A 21,795-nucleotide genomic window follows, 5' to 3' on the forward strand; every position below is an offset into this window, starting at 1 on the left:
CTTCAAGTTATGAAAAAATTCTACTATCGCCCTCATCGACTAGTATGCGATCTTTTTTCAAGTCCGATACGTAATTCGTATCGGCCAGCTTATATTGACTTTGTCCGAATCCGTTATACCGCGACTACGACTATAACCGATTCTGCATTACATAATTTTTTGAGTTCGTGCTGACTTCAAGTAATGTGTTAAAACACACACACACGCACATATATATATATACACCCCTATAAATGAGAGCTATTTATTGTAGATCAACAAGCGTTCAGCAATTTAAGTAAACAAAGAGAACAACAAAGGCATACCCTCACTTTACATCAAAAAAATAATAATAATAAATAAAGAAAGAAAAAGGACAAAAAGCAATCTACTGAGAAGTACTAACTCCATCCTCATGCAGTCAGAGATTCCTTTCTCTCCAAAGGTTCCAAATAATAAAAGCAAAAAATTTCTTCCAAACTTGACCTGATTAGAATTATTAAAAGAATATTTTAGCAAGAAATTTAATCAAATTTGTTTTAACAATAAGTTTTAACATCATTATTTGATTTCAACCGTCATTACTTCTCGAGCTGAAAATGATAATGTCAAAACTAAAAATAAAGAAAAAATTAAATTTGAAAATCAATATTTGTTATTCGGTATTAACTGATGTGACACAATGATAGAAATACTTCAAAAAGAGAGAAATAATATCTTATTTATTAGTAATAAAAAAATCTTTGCTCGATTCTATTTATATTGAAATTGCCAAAAAAAATTTTGATCGTGCATGTAATATAATTCTTAAAAATAATAATTTAAAGTAATTTGTCGACACATAATTTAACTGCATTATAATTTATAGGTATAATTTTTAAAAATAATAATTTAAGTAATTTGTTGAATCATAATTTAATTGCATTATAATTTATAGGTATAACAGTATAATTCTTAAAAATAATAATTTTAAGTAATTTTTTGATGAATAATTTAGTTGCATTATAATTTATAGGTGAAGATCCCAAAACTCCATTTAGAAATAAATGAGTCCCTATCACTATAAGAATCCCCAAATATATACTCATTCCGTCCCTAATTAGTAGTTCATTTTTTTCTTTTTTACCATATTCCAAATTAGTTGTCTTATTTGAAAAGTTAAAACACATTTTCTTTATATTTCCATTATTGTCCTTCTTTTTAAAAAAAAAATTCAAACTTTATAATTATATATATTTAAATTAAGTGTAAAGTACAGTCACACCCCCTAAGGTTTGGCAAAAGAACACTCAGAGAAAACTTATCTATTTTTTAGACAAAGACACTCCTTGAAGGTTCAAAAATGGACAAAGACACCCCTTTACTTGAAAAATTGACCAAACTACCCTTTGACCATTTAAGAGACTTTTTTAACTCTACAATTTAATAAATTTGACCAATCTACCCTCATGAACAATTTATACATTAAAAAATAATAATAAATAAATAAAAAAAGTCTCTTCTCTCTCAATAGTTTGGAACACAGGAGACTGGCTCATTCAAGAGTGACCAACTGATACCTTTACTCTCACAATGTGTGTGGTCCACGTGGATCCCAATCTGCCAAAAAAAAAAAAAAAAAAGGCATTGCGAAGCCAGCTCTGGGACACTAAAACTGATTGTGTACAATCAAGTTCACTTGATTAAATTCTCTTCCTGACTTGATGATTTGATGATGTTTCTTATGCTGCTTGAACAGATTTGAGTTTTATACTAGATTTGCAGAACAGATGAGAAAATTTAAAATTGAAATGTGTTGTGAACAAAGAGAACTGGATTTTGGCTTTATTTTTGACAATTATGTAATTGTCTTACATTTAAAATTATATTCACGATTTATTTTTTACAGAACACTCTATATATTTATTTATTATAAACAAAAATAGGGGTTAGGGACAGTGATGTCATTTTATAAAAAAAAAAATTTTATATATAAATTGTTCATGAGGGTAGATTGATCCAATTTATTACATTATAAAATTAAAAAAGTCTCATAAACGATCAAAAGGATAATTTGGTCAATTTTCTTTTAATATAAAGAAATATCTTTATTTATTTTTGAACCTTTAAAGAATGCCTTTGTCCAAAAAATAAATAAATTTTATTTGAATGTTTTTTTACCAAATTTTAAAAAATGTGATTATACTCTATCTTTAAATTAAAAAGAATAATTTGATAATTTTAAAAAAAATAATGCATTATTTACATCTCCCTTCAAAAGTTATAAAACCATATAAATGAGTAAATGTTGCTTTCCACTTGTCGTCTTCAATGCCGTCTCAGCTTCCATCTTAGAGAGAGAGTCAATCCCTTTCTTCCCCTCAAATGTGACGAAACTTGGAATTTCTCATGCAAGAGCTTGAAACACTCTCTAATACCCATTTTTGTCACCACCCACGATGCCTCGTTACAACCATCCCCCACATTCTTTCTTTATATATACAGATATATTCATTCAATCATTCACCATCAATACCCAATTTCACAACTTCACTAATGAAGTCACACTTGTGATACATGAAGCAAAGTTGTTGGTATCAACTGTTTTGAATCTCTGTTTCTTTCAGTGCTTTTATGGGTTTTTAGTGGGCGATCGACGAAGTTCTGTGCTGAAACAAATAAAGGGTATTACAAAAAAGGGGTCTTTTTTTGAGTGTTGTTGTAGCCGGTAACAATGGCCGCAGCATTGGCGGGAGATGACTTGGCGAGGTCGTTGAGCAGGCGGGGGAGCTTTTCCTCCGGTAGCCGGAAAGGCTGGGCGTCTGCCAGCATCCGGGAGGTGTTTGCCGCCCCCGGTGGAGATGTGTTCCAGAAGAGTGGGAGGGAAGATGATGAGGAGCAGCTTGTGTGGGCTGCGATTGAGCGCCTCCCAACATATGATAGGGTCAAAAGAGGAATTCTCAACAGAGTTTCGGACACCGGAAGGGTTTTTCATGAGGAGGTTGATGTTGCCAATCTTGGAATGAAAGACAAGAAACATCTCATTGAAAGCATACTCAAAGTTGTGGAAGATGATAATGAGAGGTTTCTTCTTAGGCTCAGAGACAGGACTGATAGGTAATGTTCTAATTGGTTAATTATATGTGTGTGTGTGTGTGTTTTTGAGAGTGCATTTTGTGAAGATTTTGATTTTGGGTCAAACAGGGTTGGGATTGATATTCCTACAATCGAAGTCCGGTATGAGCATTTGTCAGTGGAAGGAGATGCACATGTTGGAAGCAGGGCTCTTCCAACTCTCTGGAATTATACCTTGAATACACTAGAGGTACTTTGTTTTGTTTCTTCAGTTTTCTTCATTAATTAATTTAATTTTTTGATTTTCATTTGTGTGTAGATTTTTTTTTTCTTCATATAATTGGAATTCTAGGAGGGACTTTTTGACTATCAAGTTTTACTTATCAGCTGTAATTCTAGCAATATTTTCATTATTAGGGAAATTTCAGGTAAAAAATAGATGTTTATACCTTTTTGGCCTTCTAATTATGCTACTAAAACATCTTGATTCTAAATTGACTTGTTAAAAATTGTTCTATAGTTTTGCTTCTTATTCCTTTATTTTTTGTTGGATTTTTTTTCTTTTTTTTTTTTTGAAATTAACTTGTGGAACCTTGATAAATTGATTCATTTTTTTTTTTTTTTTTCTCTCTCTTTTCCAAATGATTCTTTAAAAAAAAATCTCTTTATTCATGTTGGTTTCAAGTCCTTCATGTTTCTTGGACATCTATGTACTGAAAAAATCTTTATTCATTCAAACAATTGATTTTTATTTTTATTTTATTTTTCTCTTTCTCCTTTTTCACAATATGTTGTGTATAGGGGCTTCTTGGGCTTGTGAGGCTTTCCCCATCAAAGAAAAGGGTTGTCAACATACTCCGCGACGTGAGTGGAATTGTGAAACCATCAAGGTATATATGTTCATGAATTGTGAAACCTTTTACACAGTTTGATTCTATAAGCATAAGATATGTCATAACCAAAACAATTCCAAGTACCTAGCACAGCCATTATCGATTTGCATTTGTGTTTTGTATCTTCGAACTTCCCTTTACAGGCTTTGCTGTCTAAATTTGTGTTTTTCAGAATGACACTACTTCTGGGGCCTCCAGGCTCTGGGAAGACCACATTGTTACAAGCACTTGCCGGAAAGTTGGACAAAAATTTAAGAGTGTGTAGAACTCCAATCCATTAAGAATTATTTGTCTCATTTTTTATGGTCGTGATGTCTTATAGTCCCAAATACTAAGTTCTTGACTTTTAACTTTTGTGGACAGGTAGCGGGAGAGATAACTTACTGTGGTCATGAAATGAATGAGTTTATACCTCAGAGAACTTGTGCTTACATTAGCCAGCATGATCTTCACCAAGGTGAGATGACTGTCAGAGAGACATTGGATTTCTCCGGACGTTGCTTGGGAGTTGGAACCAGATATGAACTAATGGCAGAACTGTCTAGAAGAGAAAAAGACTCTGGAATTAAACCTGATCCGGAGATTGATGCATTCATGAAAGCCACAGCAGTGGCTGGCCAAGAGTCTAGTTTGGTCACAGACTATGTTCTCAAGGTTTGCTCCTCTTGCCACTATTTATATGTTTTACTTTTCAACTCAATTTTACATAGCAAACTAATTCTTAAGGTGAATATAACAGATACTTGGACTAGATATCTGTGCTGATATTATGGTGGGTGATGAGATGAGAAGGGGTATTTCTGGTGGACAGAAGAAGCGTGTCACAACTGGTTCGTAAAAGGCATCTATTTGGAAAAATTAAGGTCCAAGTCATTTTGATTATGTGAAACAGTCTAATGAAAATTGAGTTTTTGCTGAATGCAGGAGAAATGTTGGTTGGGCCGGCAAAAGTTTTCTTCATGGACGAAATCTCAACTGGTCTTGACAGTTCTACAACTTTTCAGATTGTCAAGTTTATGAGGCAGATGGTTCATATCATGGATGTAACCATGATTATTTCTCTTCTTCAACCTGCACCTGAAACTTATGATCTTTTTGACGACATCATTTTTCTTTCGGAGGGTCAAATTGTCTACCAAGGTCCACGGGAACATGTTCTCGAGTTCTTTGAGCGTGTGGGATTTAAATGCCCAGATAGAAAAGGAGTAGCTGATTTTCTCCAAGAAGTTACTTCAAAGAAGGACCAAGAGCAGTACTGGTTCAAAAAGAATCAACCTTACCGATACATTTCAGTACCTGAGTTTGTGTCTCATTTCAACTCTTTCCACATCGGGCAGAAGGTTTTCAGTGAACTTGGAGTGCCTTATGACAGAACTAAAGCCCATCCTGCAGCATTGGTCACTGAAAAGTATGGTATCTCCAAGATGGATCTCTTCAAGGCATGCTTGTCGAGGGAGTGGCTATTGATGAAGCGCAACTCCTTCTTGTACATATTCAAGACTACCCAGATAACAATTATGTCAATATTTGCTTTTACGGTGTTCTTTAGGACGGAGATGAAGGCTGGTCACCCTGAACATGCAGCTAAATATTTTGGTGCACTGTTTTTCACTCTCATAAATGTGATGTTTAATGGGATGGCAGAGCTTGCATTGACAATTTTCAGGCTTCCGGTGTTCTATAAACAAAGGGATGCCTTATTTCACCCGGCATGGGCTTTTGCCCTACCAATTTGGCTTCTCAGGATCCCTCTTTCACTTATGGAATCAGGGATATGGATCATCCTCACATATTACACTATCGGATTTGCCCCTTCTTGGAGCAGGTATGTGCTTGCATCTCCATCCTTAAAACTTTAATCAGTAATATTCATGTTGAAGTACACTGTTATGTTGAGGACATGAATGAAAGAAATGTTCAGTTTAACCTCAATATACGGTTGAATGGTCATTACTAACTTATCACACTATCAAAATTAACTATTTTCAGGTTTTTCCGCCAATTTTTGGCATTATTTGGTATACATCAGTCGGCTTTGTCTCTCTTCCGTTTCATAGCAGCACTTGGAAGAACACAGGTTGTAGCGAATACTCTCGGTACATTTACATTGCTTTTGGTTTTCGTCCTTGGTGGATTCGTTGTTGCCAAAGGTTAGCATTTATATCTAATACTATTGATACTTTTTTTTTTTTTTTTTTTTGTACCCTTTAGCAGAAGTGTACTAATTCTGCAGAACACTAGTCACATGATAAATTTTATGCTGTTTGACACACTACGGAAGTTATTGAAGCGGCCATGTCACCATGTCATTTTTGTGATATTGTAAATTATCATAATTTTCTCTACTTGCAGATGACATCGAACCATGGATGATATGGGGGTACTGGATATCTCCCATGATGTATGGACAGAATGCTATATTCATCAATGAATTTCTGGATGAAAGATGGAGCGCGGTATGCTCAGCCAATAGTTTGCAAACAATTGTGTTTTTTTTTTTTTTTTTTCTTTGTTTAGCTTAAAATTTTCTACCTTCTTTATTTGATTATCTAAGATCTGTAATCTTTTTGTTTCTTACAGCCCAATCCCGACACAAGATTTCCTGAAACTACTATTGGGAAGGTTCTTCTTAAATCCAGGGGCATGTTTGTGGAAGAGTGTTGGTACTGGATTTCTGTTGCTGCACTCTTTGTGTTTTCTCTGCTCTTCAATGTTTTCTTCATTGTAGCGCTGACATACTTGAATCGTAAGATGCAACTTGTGATACTAATATTTCTGTTTCAGTTATGGGATCTGAATACTTCTTTGATAATAATTTGAAATTCTTATGCAGCTTTGGGGGATTCTAAATCTGTTATCATGGATGAGGAAGAAGAAACTAAGAAAAAAAATCGCCCATTCTCTAACACAAAGGCTCCCACAGATAGGACTTCAGCATCTACAGCCCCATTGTCTGAAGGTTTGATATTACACCTTCCTATTTCTCTTCAAAATTTTAACACTGTTGTTTGATCTACTTAATATGCTTCATCTGAGTGATGCAGTCATACGACTATTTGTTTGAGTTAGAATTTGTTGAACAACTGAATTCATTACAAAGTAATAGTTCCATAAATGGCTCCTTCACTCTCAATAACCATGAATGTCTCGGCTCTTTGTTCCCCCTCTACACATTTATCTCATTCTTCCCTAGACTTAGTGTACTTCGAATGCAGAAATTTGGCAATGGATAGAAAAATAATTCAAACGAACAGGTTGCATACCCATATATGAGAGTTGAGACTAAAGAGTTCTAGGAAACTAGAACAAGACTAATGGCCCAGTGGGAGGTCAAGGGTTCAAGTCTCAGTGGAGGCATGTGTGTGTCAGTAAGAAAAGAAACTAGAACAAGATCTTCTGCAAAAGTCACATTTCTGAGAATGTTTACATTTGAATGTTATTGATGACCCCTTCCAGTTCCAGAGGAGTAACCAGGTTCTATATGAGCCCCACCAAAATAAGACAAAGCTATACATGTTTGCTTTTATTCTGTGTGTTAGTACTTCATGCACTGCAACATTCTAGTAGATTGTGTCATGATCTACTATGGTTATTGCTTGGTGTTAAATATTGCAGCGGCCTTACTTTCATTTGGTGCTGTCCATACTGGGGCAAAATCACTAGATACAATCATATAACATTGATACCCATGTTTTGTCTTATAGTTGCTGATACAGCTTGAATTTTATATGACAGGTATTGATATGGCGGTGAGGAACACTCCACAACATACCAAATCAAGTGCTGTAGAGAATTCAAATAATAAAAGAGGAATGGTGCTACCCTTCCAACCCTTGTCCCTTGCTTTTGATCATGTGAATTACTACGTCGATATGCCTGCCGTAAGTCACTTGTCCTGAATTTTTCAATATATGTGTGATTAGATTAGGGTGTTTTCTTCTGTTTCACTCTTTTTGTGCAGCATCATCAAATACTAGAAAAAGAAGGCTGATTCCTGAGAATCCAACAAATTTTATGAAACTTGTTCATCAAAAAAGATTAATACATGTGGTTCAACTACCAACATTAATTTACTCAATTTTGGCTAGTTGATTATTTTAACTGTCTAAATTGATCATTGATGAAGGTTAGAACAGATAATTTTGACCCACCTGGTATGTGGATTGATCAATTTTCTGCTGTTTTGAAATGAATAATAGTTCATCTTAGTCTCATTATACTCAAAGTATATGATGCTAACCACCTTGAGATGTGGAAGAATCAAAACAAAATTTGAAATCTAAAGCAGCTTCAATTTAAATCTAGTGTAAAGGCTCTCACTAGCATAACATATGGTTGGTTCCCCAGGAAATGAAGAACCAAGGCATTGAGGAGACTCGTCTTCAACTATTACGAGATGTCAGTGGTGCTTTCAGGCCTGGTGTTCTAACAGCACTAGTTGGTGTGAGTGGTGCTGGAAAGACCACCTTGATGGATGTCCTAGCAGGAAGAAAGACTGGTGGGTATATAGAAGGAAGTATCAGCATTTCGGGGTACCCCAAAAACCAAGCAACTTTTGCTCGTGTCAGTGGTTATTGTGAACAGAATGATATCCATTCTCCACACGTTACAGTTTTTGAGTCCCTTGTGTTCTCTGCTTGGTTGCGTCTTGCTGCAGATGTAAAGCAGGAAACACGAAAGGTGCGTCTTCTGGTCACCCAAGCCTTGCTTTTTCATTCTTCTTCTAACCCATACAGTCTGTTTTTTCCAATTATATTCCTCCCTTCTCAACCATGTGTTGTTGCATTGCGTCTAAAAATGCTATTCTTTAGTCAACTGATGATTGCAGTATGGCCACATGTCTAACAACTTAAATTTCAAGCGAGGGCAAGGATTGATATTGTTTAACCCTACTGTGCTGTAGATGTTTGTCGAGGAAGTAATGGAGTTGGTTGAGTTGAACCCACTGAGGGATGCTCTAGTTGGCCTTCCAGGTGTAGATGGTCTCTCGACTGAGCAGAGGAAGAGGCTCACTATAGCCGTAGAATTGGTTGCAAATCCCTCCATCATTTTCATGGATGAGCCAACTTCTGGTCTTGATGCGAGAGCTGCTGCAATTGTGATGCGAACTGTGAGAAACACGGTGGACACTGGGCGAACTGTTGTCTGCACAATTCACCAACCGAGCATAGATATTTTTGAAGCTTTTGATGAGGTATTTCCCAACTTCATGGTTTTGCATTCTAGATTAGCTTGGAGTCCCATGCTCCTTCTGAACTTTGCTATTACTCTTGGTGCAGCTCTTCTTGATGAAAAGAGGAGGGCAAGTCACTTATGCCGGACCACTAGGTCGTCAGTCTCACCTGTTAGTAGAATACTTTGAAGTAAGTATCATTTCTCATCTGCAAACTTGGTAAACATGCTCACAATATTGTTCAGAAATCAAAGTGGACATTTATCTAACATTTATTCCACAATGTAATGATACTCACTCATCTGTCGTGACTAATATCTGTGATCTCTTGCAGTCTGTCCCAGGGGTAACTAAGATTAAGGATGGTTACAATCCTGCTACATGGATGCTTGAGGTCAGTTCTTCTGCAGTTGAGAATCAACTTGATGTGAACTTCGCAGACATTTATGCCAACTCTGACTTGTATCGGTATGTAGAAAATTACACTTCCATCTCATTCATTCTGCTTCTTTTGTCGTCTCTTTTTCTGAATAAAGTCTAAACTACGGCAATGTGATCTCTCTCCCTCTCTCAGGAGGAATCAAGCTCTTATCAAAGAGCTCAGCAATCCGGCACCAGAATCGCAGGACCTATATTTCCCATCCCAGTACTCCCAATCCTTCCTTACTCAATGCAAGTCTTGCTTCTGGAAACAGTACTGGTCCTACTGGAGGAATCCACAGTACAATGCCATCCGTTTTTTCATGACAATAGTTATTGGTATTCTGTTCGGAGTTATTTATTGGGACAAAGGAAAGAAGATGTAAGTGATATAACTGGAGTCCTGAATGTACTTTTCTGTCCTAAGGAATATACATTTGCTTGTTGATTGCTGTATTTATCATGGAATAACTTTCCGTCTTTAACAGGCACACGCAACAAGACTTGACAAATCTGCTAGGAGCTATATATTCTGCTGTTCTGTTTCTTGGAGGAACAAACACTTCCGCCGTGCAGACTGTTGTGGCAATCGAAAGAACTGTCTTCTATCGCGAAAGAGCAGCAGGGATGTATTCAGCACTGCCTTACGCATTTGCTCAAGTAAAAAGGATGAAAATTCAGTTTCGAGTACAAATTTTCAAATAAAACAAATTGACGTCAGAATGAAGAAAGCTAATTTCTAATATTTTATGCCCTGCAGGTGGCTGTAGAGATCATTTACGTCGCGATCCAAACTTTCATATATAGTTTACTTCTTTTCTCAATGATTGGATTCCAATGGGGAGTTGGCAAGTTCTTATGGTTCTACTACTACATAATGATGTGCTTCAACTACTTCACTTTGTATGGGATGATGCTTGTCGCCCTTACTCCGAGCTACCAAATTGCTGCAATTCTCATGTCATTCTTCCTCAGCTTCTGGAACCTGTTCTCCGGTTTCCTCATTGCTAGGATGGTAAGTAAACAAAGTCTGCAAGACACATTATTCCAATTATGCTTCCATCTTTTGATCAATACATTTAGTGAGACCTCTTTATAAAATTTCGATTCCTTACATATGCTTGGAACCATATATGAAGTTTTCAAATTCATCAAATATTTATTTTAGAAATTATGCAAAAAGTATGAATCTTGGATTCTGCATTTAATTATGAGCCTGAAATCACATAGAAGAAAAATTATTTCATTTTTTACTTTGATACACGGTTCTGCAAAAATGATTTACAAACAAATCAAAATCTATAGCTGAGAGGTTTGTGAAATCCCTAAATGGCCAAATAAGAAGAAAACACTAATCAATTTTATGGATTTTAATAAATGGCTCAATTTCGTGTGTGTGTGTGTTTTTTTTTTTTTTTTAATGCTGCCTTCAGCATTGAAGTACTTTGTCAATTTCCTTATTAAATTTTTTTAATAAAAAAAAATTATCTGCTTTTAACACCTTAAAAATTTGCAGCAAATACCGATATGGTGGAGGTGGTACTACTGGGGTTCTCCTGTGGCATGGACAATCTATGGCCTTGTGACGTCTCAGGCTGGTGACAAGGATGAGATGGTTGTGGTACCCGAAGATGGTGCCATGCAGGTGAAGGTTTACCTTGAGAAGTACTACGGCTTCAAGTATGATTTCCTCGGAGCTGTAGCCATCGCCCATGTTGGTTGGGTACTCCTATTCTTATTTGTCTTTGCCTATGGCATCAAGTTCCTTAACTTCCAAAGAAGATGATAAGAACACCTCAGAACATCATATTTTTTTTGCATACTCAGCTTTCTGGGAATAACTTGAAGGAAGACAAAAAACAGTTGTTTGTATTTTGTTGAATTTTGTAAATTGTGACAGAATTGTACTCATTTCCTTGTTAAATGAAGCTGCATTGTTTGATTGATGTCCATGGTTGCTTCTTTATCATTTCGCTTTAATTCAAATTCATATGCATTATATTTAAAAGCAGAATGGAGCAAAGATGCTATAATTTTATTTCCTTCCTTCCAACTTGCTTCCTTACTGTTGGTTTATCGAAATAAACAATCCCTGTAAGCTCACTCATGGGGATCGTTTAGAGCAGAACATAGAATTGAAAGCAAATACACCATCCAATGGATCCAACCGATATTTTTCCAATCTCAGATAAATGTATAAAATTTATTTCATCCAGGACTCCAGATGGAATGTGAATTCTGCGTCATCAACCTTCATTTTTTTGGGGGCAGTTGAGAAGCTTTGAACTCCTAATCAAACAGTCTTTTTAGATCCTACATCAACACTTACCACATGTGACAATGGCTTTGGTCTTGAGATTTTGTGGGAAGCATTTCAAAGAACAAGAAAGCATCACATTGACTACAAATTTCTAAATGGTAAAGCCCCTCAGGCTGCTGATTCATAGTGGACTACTTCACATTCACCTTAGTGGACTGCTTCACATTCACCTTCACCATTATGATGAATTAGTTTTTTTTTTTTATTTTTTTCTTTAAGCACGTGTATCGACTCCACAATACACACACCATTCAAGTCAGGAGTGCAGTTCGAAAGCGAAACCTCAAGAACTTACCTTCTGCATCCCTACCAACGCTGCCATGCCTTTGATGGCTGAATGGTTAAACCACAAAAAGCATTTTCGATCATTTTAAATAAGAAAGAAAACCTAAGTTAAACAGCTAACGAAAAGAAGAAAAAAGGTATTTAAGAAGAGTCAAATGGACTTCCCAGAAAGAGGGATTCAATAAGCAAAAAATATTTTGTTCAATTTAACATAAAGGAGACCTTTAGTAAGCTGCAGTTCTCCCTTCTCTTTTTTCCTAGCAAATTGTGTCAAATGCATGAAGCAAACATACAGCTTCTTAGAATCATATATCCAAACTTGCTAAAAGCAAATTGGTAGAGAATTTAAACACCTGAAATATCAAAAGTAGCAACAATTCTGCTTACATAAAGAGGAGGTTTGAATATAAGACAGAATAGCCTAGCCACACCTCCTGACGTCGGTTATTAAAACAAGTCGCAAAACATCTGCCATAGGAGAGTGTTTTCCATTCTAGAGGTGGGAGACGCTTCAATTTCAATATATTTTTTTTCTGCTACCAGTCATACATCATAACATAGCGTCTTGTTCAAATTATGATTAGTAGGTCCTCACTGGGGTTTGACAGGAGCATTTGCAAGGTCTTGAATCTCCTTCTTGCTCTTGATTAGACACTTTCTCTTGGTATCAGAATCGACTTTATCCAGGTCCTCAGCAATGCCCATGTAGCCATACAACACAAGATCCTCCATGTTTGATGCCTGCTTTTCTTCATCACCACCATTGCTACTTTTGCCCTTGCTGGAAGCTATTTGCTCCAAATCTATTCTCCCACGTCTCTTTTCAGCAAAATAGTTATGAAGCCTCTCTGCATCTTGCAGACCAGAGAACGTGCCCAAGAACTTCACCACCAGAATACTATGGTTTGCAGGCTTCCCAAGGCAAACCTTGATTTTTCCCCCACCAAAACCTTTACCTACCATTACGGGAAGGAGGAGAAAATTTTAGAAGAAAATGTCATATGTTAGCACCACAAACCAGACTTGGGCAGATAAAATATTCCAATTGTTCGTAATTTTCAGCTGTTTTCCAGGTTAAAGCAAAAAATAATTACAATCCTTTATAATTATCAAATTAACTGTTCTTATTCCAGAATAATAATAGTATCTAAGATCAATATACATTGACAGCATTGTTGTTTCAGCCAAGAATAATTTAGTTTTGAACAATCATAGATATTGTATACTCACCTCTAAGAAAATCCCCAAGTGCGTCTATACTTATGACTTTCCGCCCTTTAGGATCATTGTCTGAAATGGAGATGTTATGAATGACAATAGCAGGAGGCCAGAGTATAAGGTCCTCTTTCTGAGCTAAAGCTTCGTCACTAGAAATGGACTCTGGAGCCCATGTGATAACGTCTGGGGCAACCGAACTGTTCCACCCCATCAGAACACAAAGTGCTTTCTGAAGACCCAAGTGCTGCGCTCTCAAACCAACCTTGAGAGACATATAGGCATGTGTTACCAGGCGTTGAGTGTCCATGAACTCTTTCGATAGGCTGAAAGAACACTTATTTATGAGCAAATGGAAAAGGAGAATATTACTGCCAACAAAGAACTCACAAGTCTAAGGAAGAAAAAAATCAAGTTCAAAGTACTATCAAGCAAACCATAATATTGACATATTGCAATTACAGCCAGCAAAGCATGTAGATTGATCTGGTTCATATCAAGTTCAAAACGTGTCCAGTTGAATTGAACCACTTAAAAAAAAAAAAAAAAAATGTCAGCACGCACCATAGCTATCTAACATGGACATGAATATACATGTCAGTAGCACAAGGACAAAGCTGAAAATGAAGTAATCAAGTTTATTTATAATCAACAAACCCTAATAATGCCCTCTTTTATCCCCCAACATTACTTGTAAAACTACTTTATACCTGCCTCATCCATTAACCCCCAATATACACTAATTAACCTTCCACTTCCCGGTAGAGAGATTTTGCCAAAAACAAGCACAGAAATCATTCTTCACTCCAAAAATTCCAAGGTGAAATGGATAACTCGTGCAATCACTAATAATTAAATCCTGACCAAATATTGCAATAGTGGAGGCACATCAAGATGAGGAATAATAGCCAACTAACATTTTAAGAAGCTGTTTCAAATCAGCATGGCTGCTCTGCTTATTCGGTTAATCCTCTCTTTTTTAGAGGTTTGAAGGCCGTCCTTAGAAAACTCTCACAGGCAGCCTGAATCTCAAAGGTTAGACCCGTTTAAGCCATGATGTGCCTCTTCAAGCTGTCTAAGAGCTAATCAAACCTTAGAAGTTCATAATATTTTTTGGAGACTAGAAGTCCTGAAGATAAAGCGATATGCTGAAGCAATAAGAAATTAATCATTTATGTATCAACTCAACCATCTTGCACAACTCTCTTCGTTAAAGAATTATAAAATTATGTCCAAACTCCAAACAAGAGGTGCACTGGGTTTGCCCTTTCTATGGTTGCCTCGATCTAAAGGTCGTCTTAAAAAAGGCCACTACTAAATGTGGCTCTGTTAATCAAGGATGCTGCGAAGAACTAACTTTTGTTCATTATTTAACAAAATTGCTGCACTCATGCTCGAACACATTCTCAAGCTTGATCTAAAGCTCCTCCTACATAGACAAATAAATATCATATCCTTATCAAGATGTAGCTAATCTAAAGCTAACAAATCACCCTGTTACAGTCCACAAGACCTTCAATTTGTGGCAATGGGCTTGGCCAAATGGTTAAGGAAAACAAATAAAATAGCAAAACAGAATACGGATTATATTATCATCAATAATTACAACAAACAACTCAACCTAACCCCATTCAGTCCAAGCTGAATCAGCTTACAGAACCCTCAGATGAACTTCTTCAAGGGGATTTATCTAGTAGGAATTACAAGTCTATTCAAGTAGCCCCCACAAAAAAAAGAGCACCACAGATGAATTTGCAGCTATCTTAAATTCTGACAACCCTTGTCAAACAATAAAAGGAATAAGATGATCCTCACAGCCCTTCATTCCCTCAACACTGAATACATACTTGAATATGTTCATTTAATCTCTTTTTCTGTATTAGAAACAAACTAGATAATGCCTTGGATTATTAAATTACTCAGTAAGGATTTCTATCTTGTTGCTCCAAACTCATGTATTTTTGTCACAAACAATCCTTCACATAATCAATCTCTTTCTCGCAACGTGCAAGGGTATCTTCAATTTTCAAGCAGCATTAAAAAAGCTTTGCATAACCTAAGGAGGATATCTTATACCAGCTGAGCTTCAAAAAATAGATGGCGTTGGGAGGGCTGAACACGATACAGACATATTCTTTGGCATTATTTGCTCAAATATGGCTGCTCTATTCAAATACATGTTGTCACGATTGACAGCCCGAGCATTTTACCAGTGCACCAAGCAATGGCCCTTCACCACAACATCTATATCTATATATATACACACACACACACACTGTGTATTTATCTGTGTATATAAAAAATGTAAGAATCAAAACCAAAACCCCAACCCTCTTTATGAATGCATGCCAACACCATTTGTATTTATCAAGCATTGCCAACACTTGACTACCATGCTACTGGTACGTTAGGCGTTGCTGTTAGGATAAAAAATGTGCTTTTGTCAGTACAGCAGCCAAAAAATTGCTGTTAGTAAAACGCATGTTAGGTGTTTTCTCAATTAAAATATTTTTAATGTGGTTGGTAGCAATATTTTTTAAAACACGCCTATTGCAAATTTTCCAATAATGTCCTTTAATAGACTTTTACTATATTTGATAATAATAACTTTATAAAAGAAGGGGTGAAATTGTCTTTATAAAAAAAAATAAGGATAAAATTGTCTAAGAAAAACAGGTGACTAAAATATTGAACCTCTACTTAGAATGCAGTTTTAAAAGATACAAATTTTAGCTTCATTCAAAAGCCCCACTGAGATAAAATTGGTAATTATTAAAAGCTCTTTTAATGGTTACAAAACACATCTAAACATAAATTTTTGAAATAAAAGAGCTTTTAAGCGGTTGAAAAGCAATCCCAAACGGGCACTACAATGGCTTTATGACCACAATAAATTTTATATTTTATTCTCATAATGGTTCCACCAAGGGTTATTATCTTTTTATTTTTCTATTATGTCTTCATATAATTATGATCAAAAGGCAGCAAATGCTCTCTTCATTCTCTCGCATCATAATAATTCAATATATGCCAAGCAGAAAATGGATACTAAAAATGAGGGAAGTAGGATCAACCACCTCATCCATCTATATATCACATTATCATGATTTTGCACTGAGCACTCCCTATAACTCTACACCTCATGGCATGGTATGTATTAATAGCCTCCACCATCTCATTTGCAGATAAGGGCAGCAACTGAATTTTGATTAATAAGGCAGCACCTACAACCCCAAACTATGAGTTATCATTGAAGAGGAAAAAAAAACAAAGGGAAAAAGGCTTAAGTAGAAGGCAACCCCACCTGAAAATTTCAAGGAGCCAACTGAATTTGCCTTGAAAATTAATATTTGCAAACAATAGTTAACTCCAAAAATTACTACTATACCCCATCCATCTCCAAACTTGGTCGAAAAAATTAAATAATAGAAAATTTACAGCTTGTTTGGTGGGAGGGATAATGAATTGAAGGACGATGGGAGAAGGAACGGAGGAATGAAAAGCCTTCCCCTAGTTCGCTAGAGGAGATAGAGAATGAAAAGAAAAGAGGAAAGTCCCTCCCCTTTAGGCCTACCATATCCTTTCCACCACTTTTGGAAAAAAGGAAAGGCAGTATCATGCTCAATTTTTCTTTTGCATTTTTCCCTTTCCTAATAAGTAGAATCCTTGAAGTATGAATAAAGGTGACGTTGTGCAAACAAGGCCAAAGGTTAGGCCCATACCTCCACTCTCCCAGCACCCTTGTTTAGTTGGCATTACACTTGGCCTTCGTGATATGTTTTTCAGGGGAAAATACAAGGCATGGAATGGAGAGAAAGATAAGAGAAAGGGGAGAAGGAGACAGAAAGGAAGGATGAATGAGATCTGCCCTCTCCCCTGTACAAAAATCCTCTTCAAACTCTCTCTCACACACACAAATATATGAACAAATGTAATATATATAAACAAAAGTGTGTGTGTGTGTACACATTTTATATAATATATAAATTTATATGTTTATATGTTGACCCATTTGATAACGGCTCCTTACTTTTTCTCTCCTTCATTCCCTTTTGTCCACTTTTCCATTCTTCCTATCAAATGAAGGATTACCCTTGGCCCCCACACATACAAGGAAAAAGAAAAAGGCTTTTTTTATATTTAAATTATGAAGGTTATAAACTTTTTATAATCATCAAAATAAGTAAAGTCCTTTTACTTTTTTCATCATTTCCTTCCTACTCAACCAACCCAAATGCAAGAAAGGCTCCTTCCATTCCCTAAGAAAATCTCCTCCATTCCCAAAGAATATCTCTTCCATCCCTCCTACCTTTTTTTTTTTTTTTTTCTTTTTTCTTTCCAATTTCCATCCTTCACACTGAATGGAGCATTAATTATCAATAAAATCACAATTAACTAATAAAATAAGGAAAATGATTCTTGCACCAAGTAGTTGTAGTGAATTGCTGGACCTACTGTTTTTAATTGGTCATTATGCAACAAATAAGGAAGTGGGAACCTCCACTTACTTGTATTTAGCATAAATAACCAATCAACTTATCATTCAGTTAGGTAATTCACTGCAAGTTTTCGGTGTGAGTATCACTACTCAAAAAAATAATCACATAACTTAAAGCAGGGTCTGCTAGGGTATTTAATAAAATGGACTAGATTGGGACTGCATGTCTCATCCTATCAAAAATAAAGGAAATCGCATTCAACATTGGTTTAGGAAAATGCCACTTCTAACCTAATCTTTGGGCAATTGAACCACCAAACTTCCTCAACTTCACTAAACTCAATAAATCTATCCCTGTTGCTTCTCACTAACCTGGACTCCTTTTTTATTTTCAAAATTTCCTCACCGCCCCTGAAAGTCCAAAAATAACCTAAGGAACGAAACCTTCAAGGTTAGCAAGTAATCACATGATTGCAGCAAATAAGAAACAGATCACGGTACTTCGGTATCAGCATATTCAAACAAGTACTCCGCTTATAAGGAAGAAAATCTTGAAAAAGAAGACAGACCTTCTGCCACACACGATGCAGTACAAGCTACCAGCTCTTCCTTGCTCCTTGTATCTTTTTCGAACAGCTGGGTTCTCATTCAACTTTTTAGTGAATGATAAGAAGGCCTTCCCTACCAGTTGATTGAACTCCTCAGAATCTTCGGGTGGCTCAGACTTTGCATAACTCATCCAATCTTCTGCTTGGTCCACTTCATTTGCATGTACATCCACTTGATTATCATCCGCTTGATCTCCATCTCTACTTCTTATCCAAACATTGTGTTGTTTAGGAAAAACATGCCTTCTATTAGAACGATGAGAATTATGCCAGCTTAAAGGACCAGGTCTTGGAGGATCCTTTAAATATCTACCACCAGGCTTATAATGTTTGGTAGAATGCTCTCGCACTCGATCATGAGATGACAACCATTCATCAGATCCGGAAACTCCGTGACGATCAGCCCTATCAAATGACCTCTCCACTCTTCTATATGGGTTGTGGCCATGGCCACGTCTTGATGAAAATGAAGCACTCACATCTTCACCCATCAAATCCTCATCTCTGTCATGTAGTTCTTGCATCCTACTAGAATTGTTCCATTTACTTGACATAATACCTCTAGTATTATGCCTACTCATTTCTTCATCCATACTGTACTTTCTCTTGAGCACCCTATCAGATGGGTCATATGTTATATGCTCGTCTGCATTGGTTCTGTGTATTCTTCCAGCACGTCTGTGCATTTCTGCTTCATATTTAAGCGCACTCCTCGTACTTTCTTTATAAGATGCTGGACCTGCATCACTTCCGAAACCATAATCTAATCTCAAATGCAAATTTTTATTGTCTACTGAGACATCCAAATGAGACATTTTCTCTTCATTTAACATTCTCCTTCCGAACTCAACATAAGAAGTTCCAGAATCTACATACTCACCTCCTTGCTTTGATTCAATTAATGATCTGCTCATACCAAGGAAATCTGGAACTGTTTGCCTTTGCATGGAAGGTTGGTCCCATAAACTGCCATCTCTCAGATTTCTGTGAGAACATTCAGTATTATCAACATGTTCTGCTACAGAGTCCATCGTACTTGGTCTTAACAAGTCTCTATGATGGTAGTCTGCTTGCTCACTTGAAGCCATCCTTCTGTATAAATCATCAGAAGGATATCCACGTTCATCACTCTCTCTTCTCCCTGGTCTAGTATATAGATAATCCCACTGCTCGGCCCTTGTCTTGGTGGGACTAAATGTGTCCCGCCTATAGCCTGTCAGATCCTTGTGTTCAGCTTCCTGGTCTCTTACAGAGTCAAAAACAAACCTTTGGCCGTACCCTCCGGAACCCAAAGGTTCTGTTAGTTTTGCAGAGCTCCTTTGATATTCATTGGTGAAGTTAGCCCTCGAAATTCCAGAAGAAGTGCCACCAAAATCCTTGAAGGTGGCCATATAATCCTTAGATTGAGATTGTGGCACTGCGGGATAAGTAACATTCCTTGAATGAAACATGGGTTTTTCACCTTTTCCATATGGTTCCATAACTGATGACTTATCCTGCAGTGATGGGTCTTGATACCGAACCTTTTCATCCATGAAATGACCTAAATCCAAATGAGCTGATGAAGATGTGAAATTCCCACCACCTTCAACATATTTTGAGGTGGGTCCAAAATCTGTTATCAGCCTAAATGATTCCCTAGCTGTGCTATCTTCTAAAAGCATAGATTTCTGACCCAACATACCCTGCCGAACAGCATCCGGGAATCTACCACCATCAATATCCTTCTCTCTCATAATTCTTGAAGTACTATACTCATACCCATACTCATGCTTTGGACCTCTGTTCGCATCAGCATTCATATCCTTATAGTCAAAATATTCATGGCTACGCTGGGATTCCACTGGAAGTAAATCCCTACGTGAAACCCCTTCATCGTAGTGAGGCCTTTTATGCTGTGATTCCACTGGAAGCAAATCCCTAGCTGAAATCCCCCCATCATAGTGAGGCCTGTTATGCAGTTGCCCAAAAGGGGGCGACCTCGACCTCATCCTATCAACTCTACCACCATCCAAATCCCAACCATAACTCCTCCTTCCCAGTGAGGTGCTCCTTCTGTCCCCATCCAAGCCTCGCCGAAGTCCCTCTTGATTATGAGGGCTCAAACTCCTCCTAGACCGTGGCGATCGCTCCAGCACATCACGGCGAGGCATTGCATAAGGGTCAGGACCCAATTCAATTCGCCGGTCCCGTAACTTCCCCACCGGAGATTGGACCATTAAATCTTCACGCCTTCTCGATTGCATATTTTGCTACCCAATAAAACAATTAAATCGTTCTGATCTAGAAAATCTTCGATTTTTTTTTTTTACCCAAACGAGTCTGCTAAACCAATCAGGGTTTTACAGATACTTAGATATATGTGCAAATATATCCAAACCACTAACCCTAGCACGGACAACGACCCATAACGCAAGCCCTAACCCTAAAAAACCCTTCTAACAAAGATTAGAAATACAGATCACAGACTAGACTTCGAAAAGGGATTTCCATGTCAAAATAGATAGAAATTAGAGAGGAAAATCTGAAAATTTTCAAACCTTTTGGAGCAAATTGAGAGAATTCATGTTGCGAAACTGTTTCTGGCCTCACTCTCTCGGCGATCAACTCGTACTATGTGTGTATGATAAAACGGAACGGCGATTTTGTGAGTCTGTATATGTATTTTGATGCATTTTGTTCATATGAGTCGAGAAAGAGGTTCATATGAGAGAGTATACGATAAACGCGCACTAATTCATGATCTCACGCGGCAGAGGATTTCGGTTCTTTCATTACTGGTATGCACGTGCCTGTCACGTGATTGTTCTTTTGAAACAAAAGGGCAAAAAATGTACTAGTTGTATATATACTATCAATATAAAAATAAAAATAAAAATAAAACAGGGAAAAATTTTACAAGTTAGATCTTGAAATGAAAATTTACGGATAATTAAAAAAAAATTTTGAGAATAGTAAGTGTTAGGGGATTATTGTTAGAGGCATCTCAAATCGAATTTTTATGAGAAGTGAAATAGGTATTTAAAGATCGAGTGAGCTCAATCTAATAATTTAAGTTTTTGAATTGAATCTTGAAGCATCTAACTCGTTATCGTTAGTATTAGAATTAAACACAATTTTTTATTCAATGTCACACCAAGCGTCCTACCTGAAGAAGTCTAGATACCTTTCGGGTAAGGCAGGATGGTATGACCACAACTAGAGCGTTGTAAGTTCATTCGGTTGAGAGAGAATATTGAGTATTAGCTCCAACTATAATAGCTTAAGCTCTTGGATCGAATTTCTTTTCTTTTTTTATTTTATTTTCTTTTACTTTATTTTTTTCTGTTAAAGTAAAGTTCTATAAATACAAAAGGACAATAAACAAAACCCAGCCAAACAGGCCTGTAAAGTGGGGCCAGAGCCCAAAC

At 36.7% G+C, this 21,795-nt stretch overlaps 2 protein-coding genes across 2 annotated transcripts; one reads left to right on the forward strand and one right to left on the reverse strand.

Moving 5' to 3' along the window:
- The first annotated feature begins 2,360 nt into the window (after nt 1–2,360).
- On the forward strand, nt 2,361–11,518 carry LOC132311857 (pleiotropic drug resistance protein 2-like). The gene is made up of 20 exons (XM_059809992.1): nt 2,361–3,075; nt 3,163–3,283; nt 3,835–3,923; nt 4,099–4,183; nt 4,290–4,580; nt 4,666–4,756; nt 4,851–5,751; nt 5,916–6,076; nt 6,279–6,382; nt 6,507–6,672; nt 6,760–6,793; nt 7,660–7,807; nt 8,274–8,606; nt 8,830–9,120; nt 9,206–9,289; nt 9,434–9,567; nt 9,674–9,901; nt 10,008–10,179; nt 10,280–10,534; nt 11,036–11,518. Exons 1-20 carry the CDS (start codon nt 2,693–2,695, stop codon nt 11,303–11,305), a joined length of 4,341 nt encoding a protein of 1,446 aa, XP_059665975.1. The 5' UTR covers nt 2,361–2,692; the 3' UTR covers nt 11,306–11,518.
- A 746-nt stretch (nt 11,519–12,264) lies between these two features.
- On the reverse strand, nt 12,265–21,134 carry LOC132311856 (uncharacterized). The gene is made up of 3 exons (XM_059809991.1): nt 18,347–21,134; nt 13,355–13,665; nt 12,265–13,080 (listed from the first exon to the last, which is right to left on the reverse strand). The coding sequence occupies exons 1-3, from the start codon at nt 20,629–20,631 to the stop codon at nt 12,716–12,718; spliced, it is 2,961 nt and encodes a 986-aa protein (XP_059665974.1). The 5' UTR covers nt 20,632–21,134; the 3' UTR covers nt 12,265–12,715.
- Between the last annotated feature and the right edge of the window lie 661 nt (nt 21,135–21,795).

Source organism: Cornus florida, unplaced genomic scaffold (genome assembly GCF_030987335.1).
Source record: "Cornus florida cultivar Cherokee Brave unplaced genomic scaffold, ASM3098733v1 CherokeeBrave_3.0.0_Hap2_Chr06, whole genome shotgun sequence".
In the NCBI taxonomy this organism is placed as follows: domain Eukaryota; kingdom Viridiplantae; phylum Streptophyta; class Magnoliopsida; order Cornales; family Cornaceae; genus Cornus; species Cornus florida.

Excerpts from the sequence above, each read along its gene's own strand:
- LOC132311857 (XM_059809992.1), top strand. The coding sequence starts at position 2,693 with ATGGCCGCAGCATTGGCGGGAGATGACTTGGCGAGGTCGTTGAGCAGG. Across the intron at positions 3,076-3,162 it reads CTCAGAGACAGGACTGATAG|GGTTGGGATTGATATTCCTA; the intron begins GTAATGTTCTAA and ends TGGGTCAAACAG. Across the intron at positions 4,581-4,665 it reads TCACAGACTATGTTCTCAAG|ATACTTGGACTAGATATCTG; the intron begins GTTTGCTCCTCT and ends TGAATATAACAG.
- LOC132311856 (XM_059809991.1), bottom strand. The coding sequence starts at position 20,631 with ATGCAATCGAGAAGGCGTGAAGATTTAATGGTCCAATCTCCGGTGGGG. Across the intron at positions 13,666-18,346 it reads TGCATCGTGTGTGGCAGAAG|CCTATCGAAAGAGTTCATGG; the intron begins GTCTGTCTTCTT and ends GTGTTCTTTCAG. Across the intron at positions 13,081-13,354 it reads ACTTGGGGATTTTCTTAGAG|GTAAAGGTTTTGGTGGGGGA; the intron begins GTGAGTATACAA and ends CCGTAATGGTAG.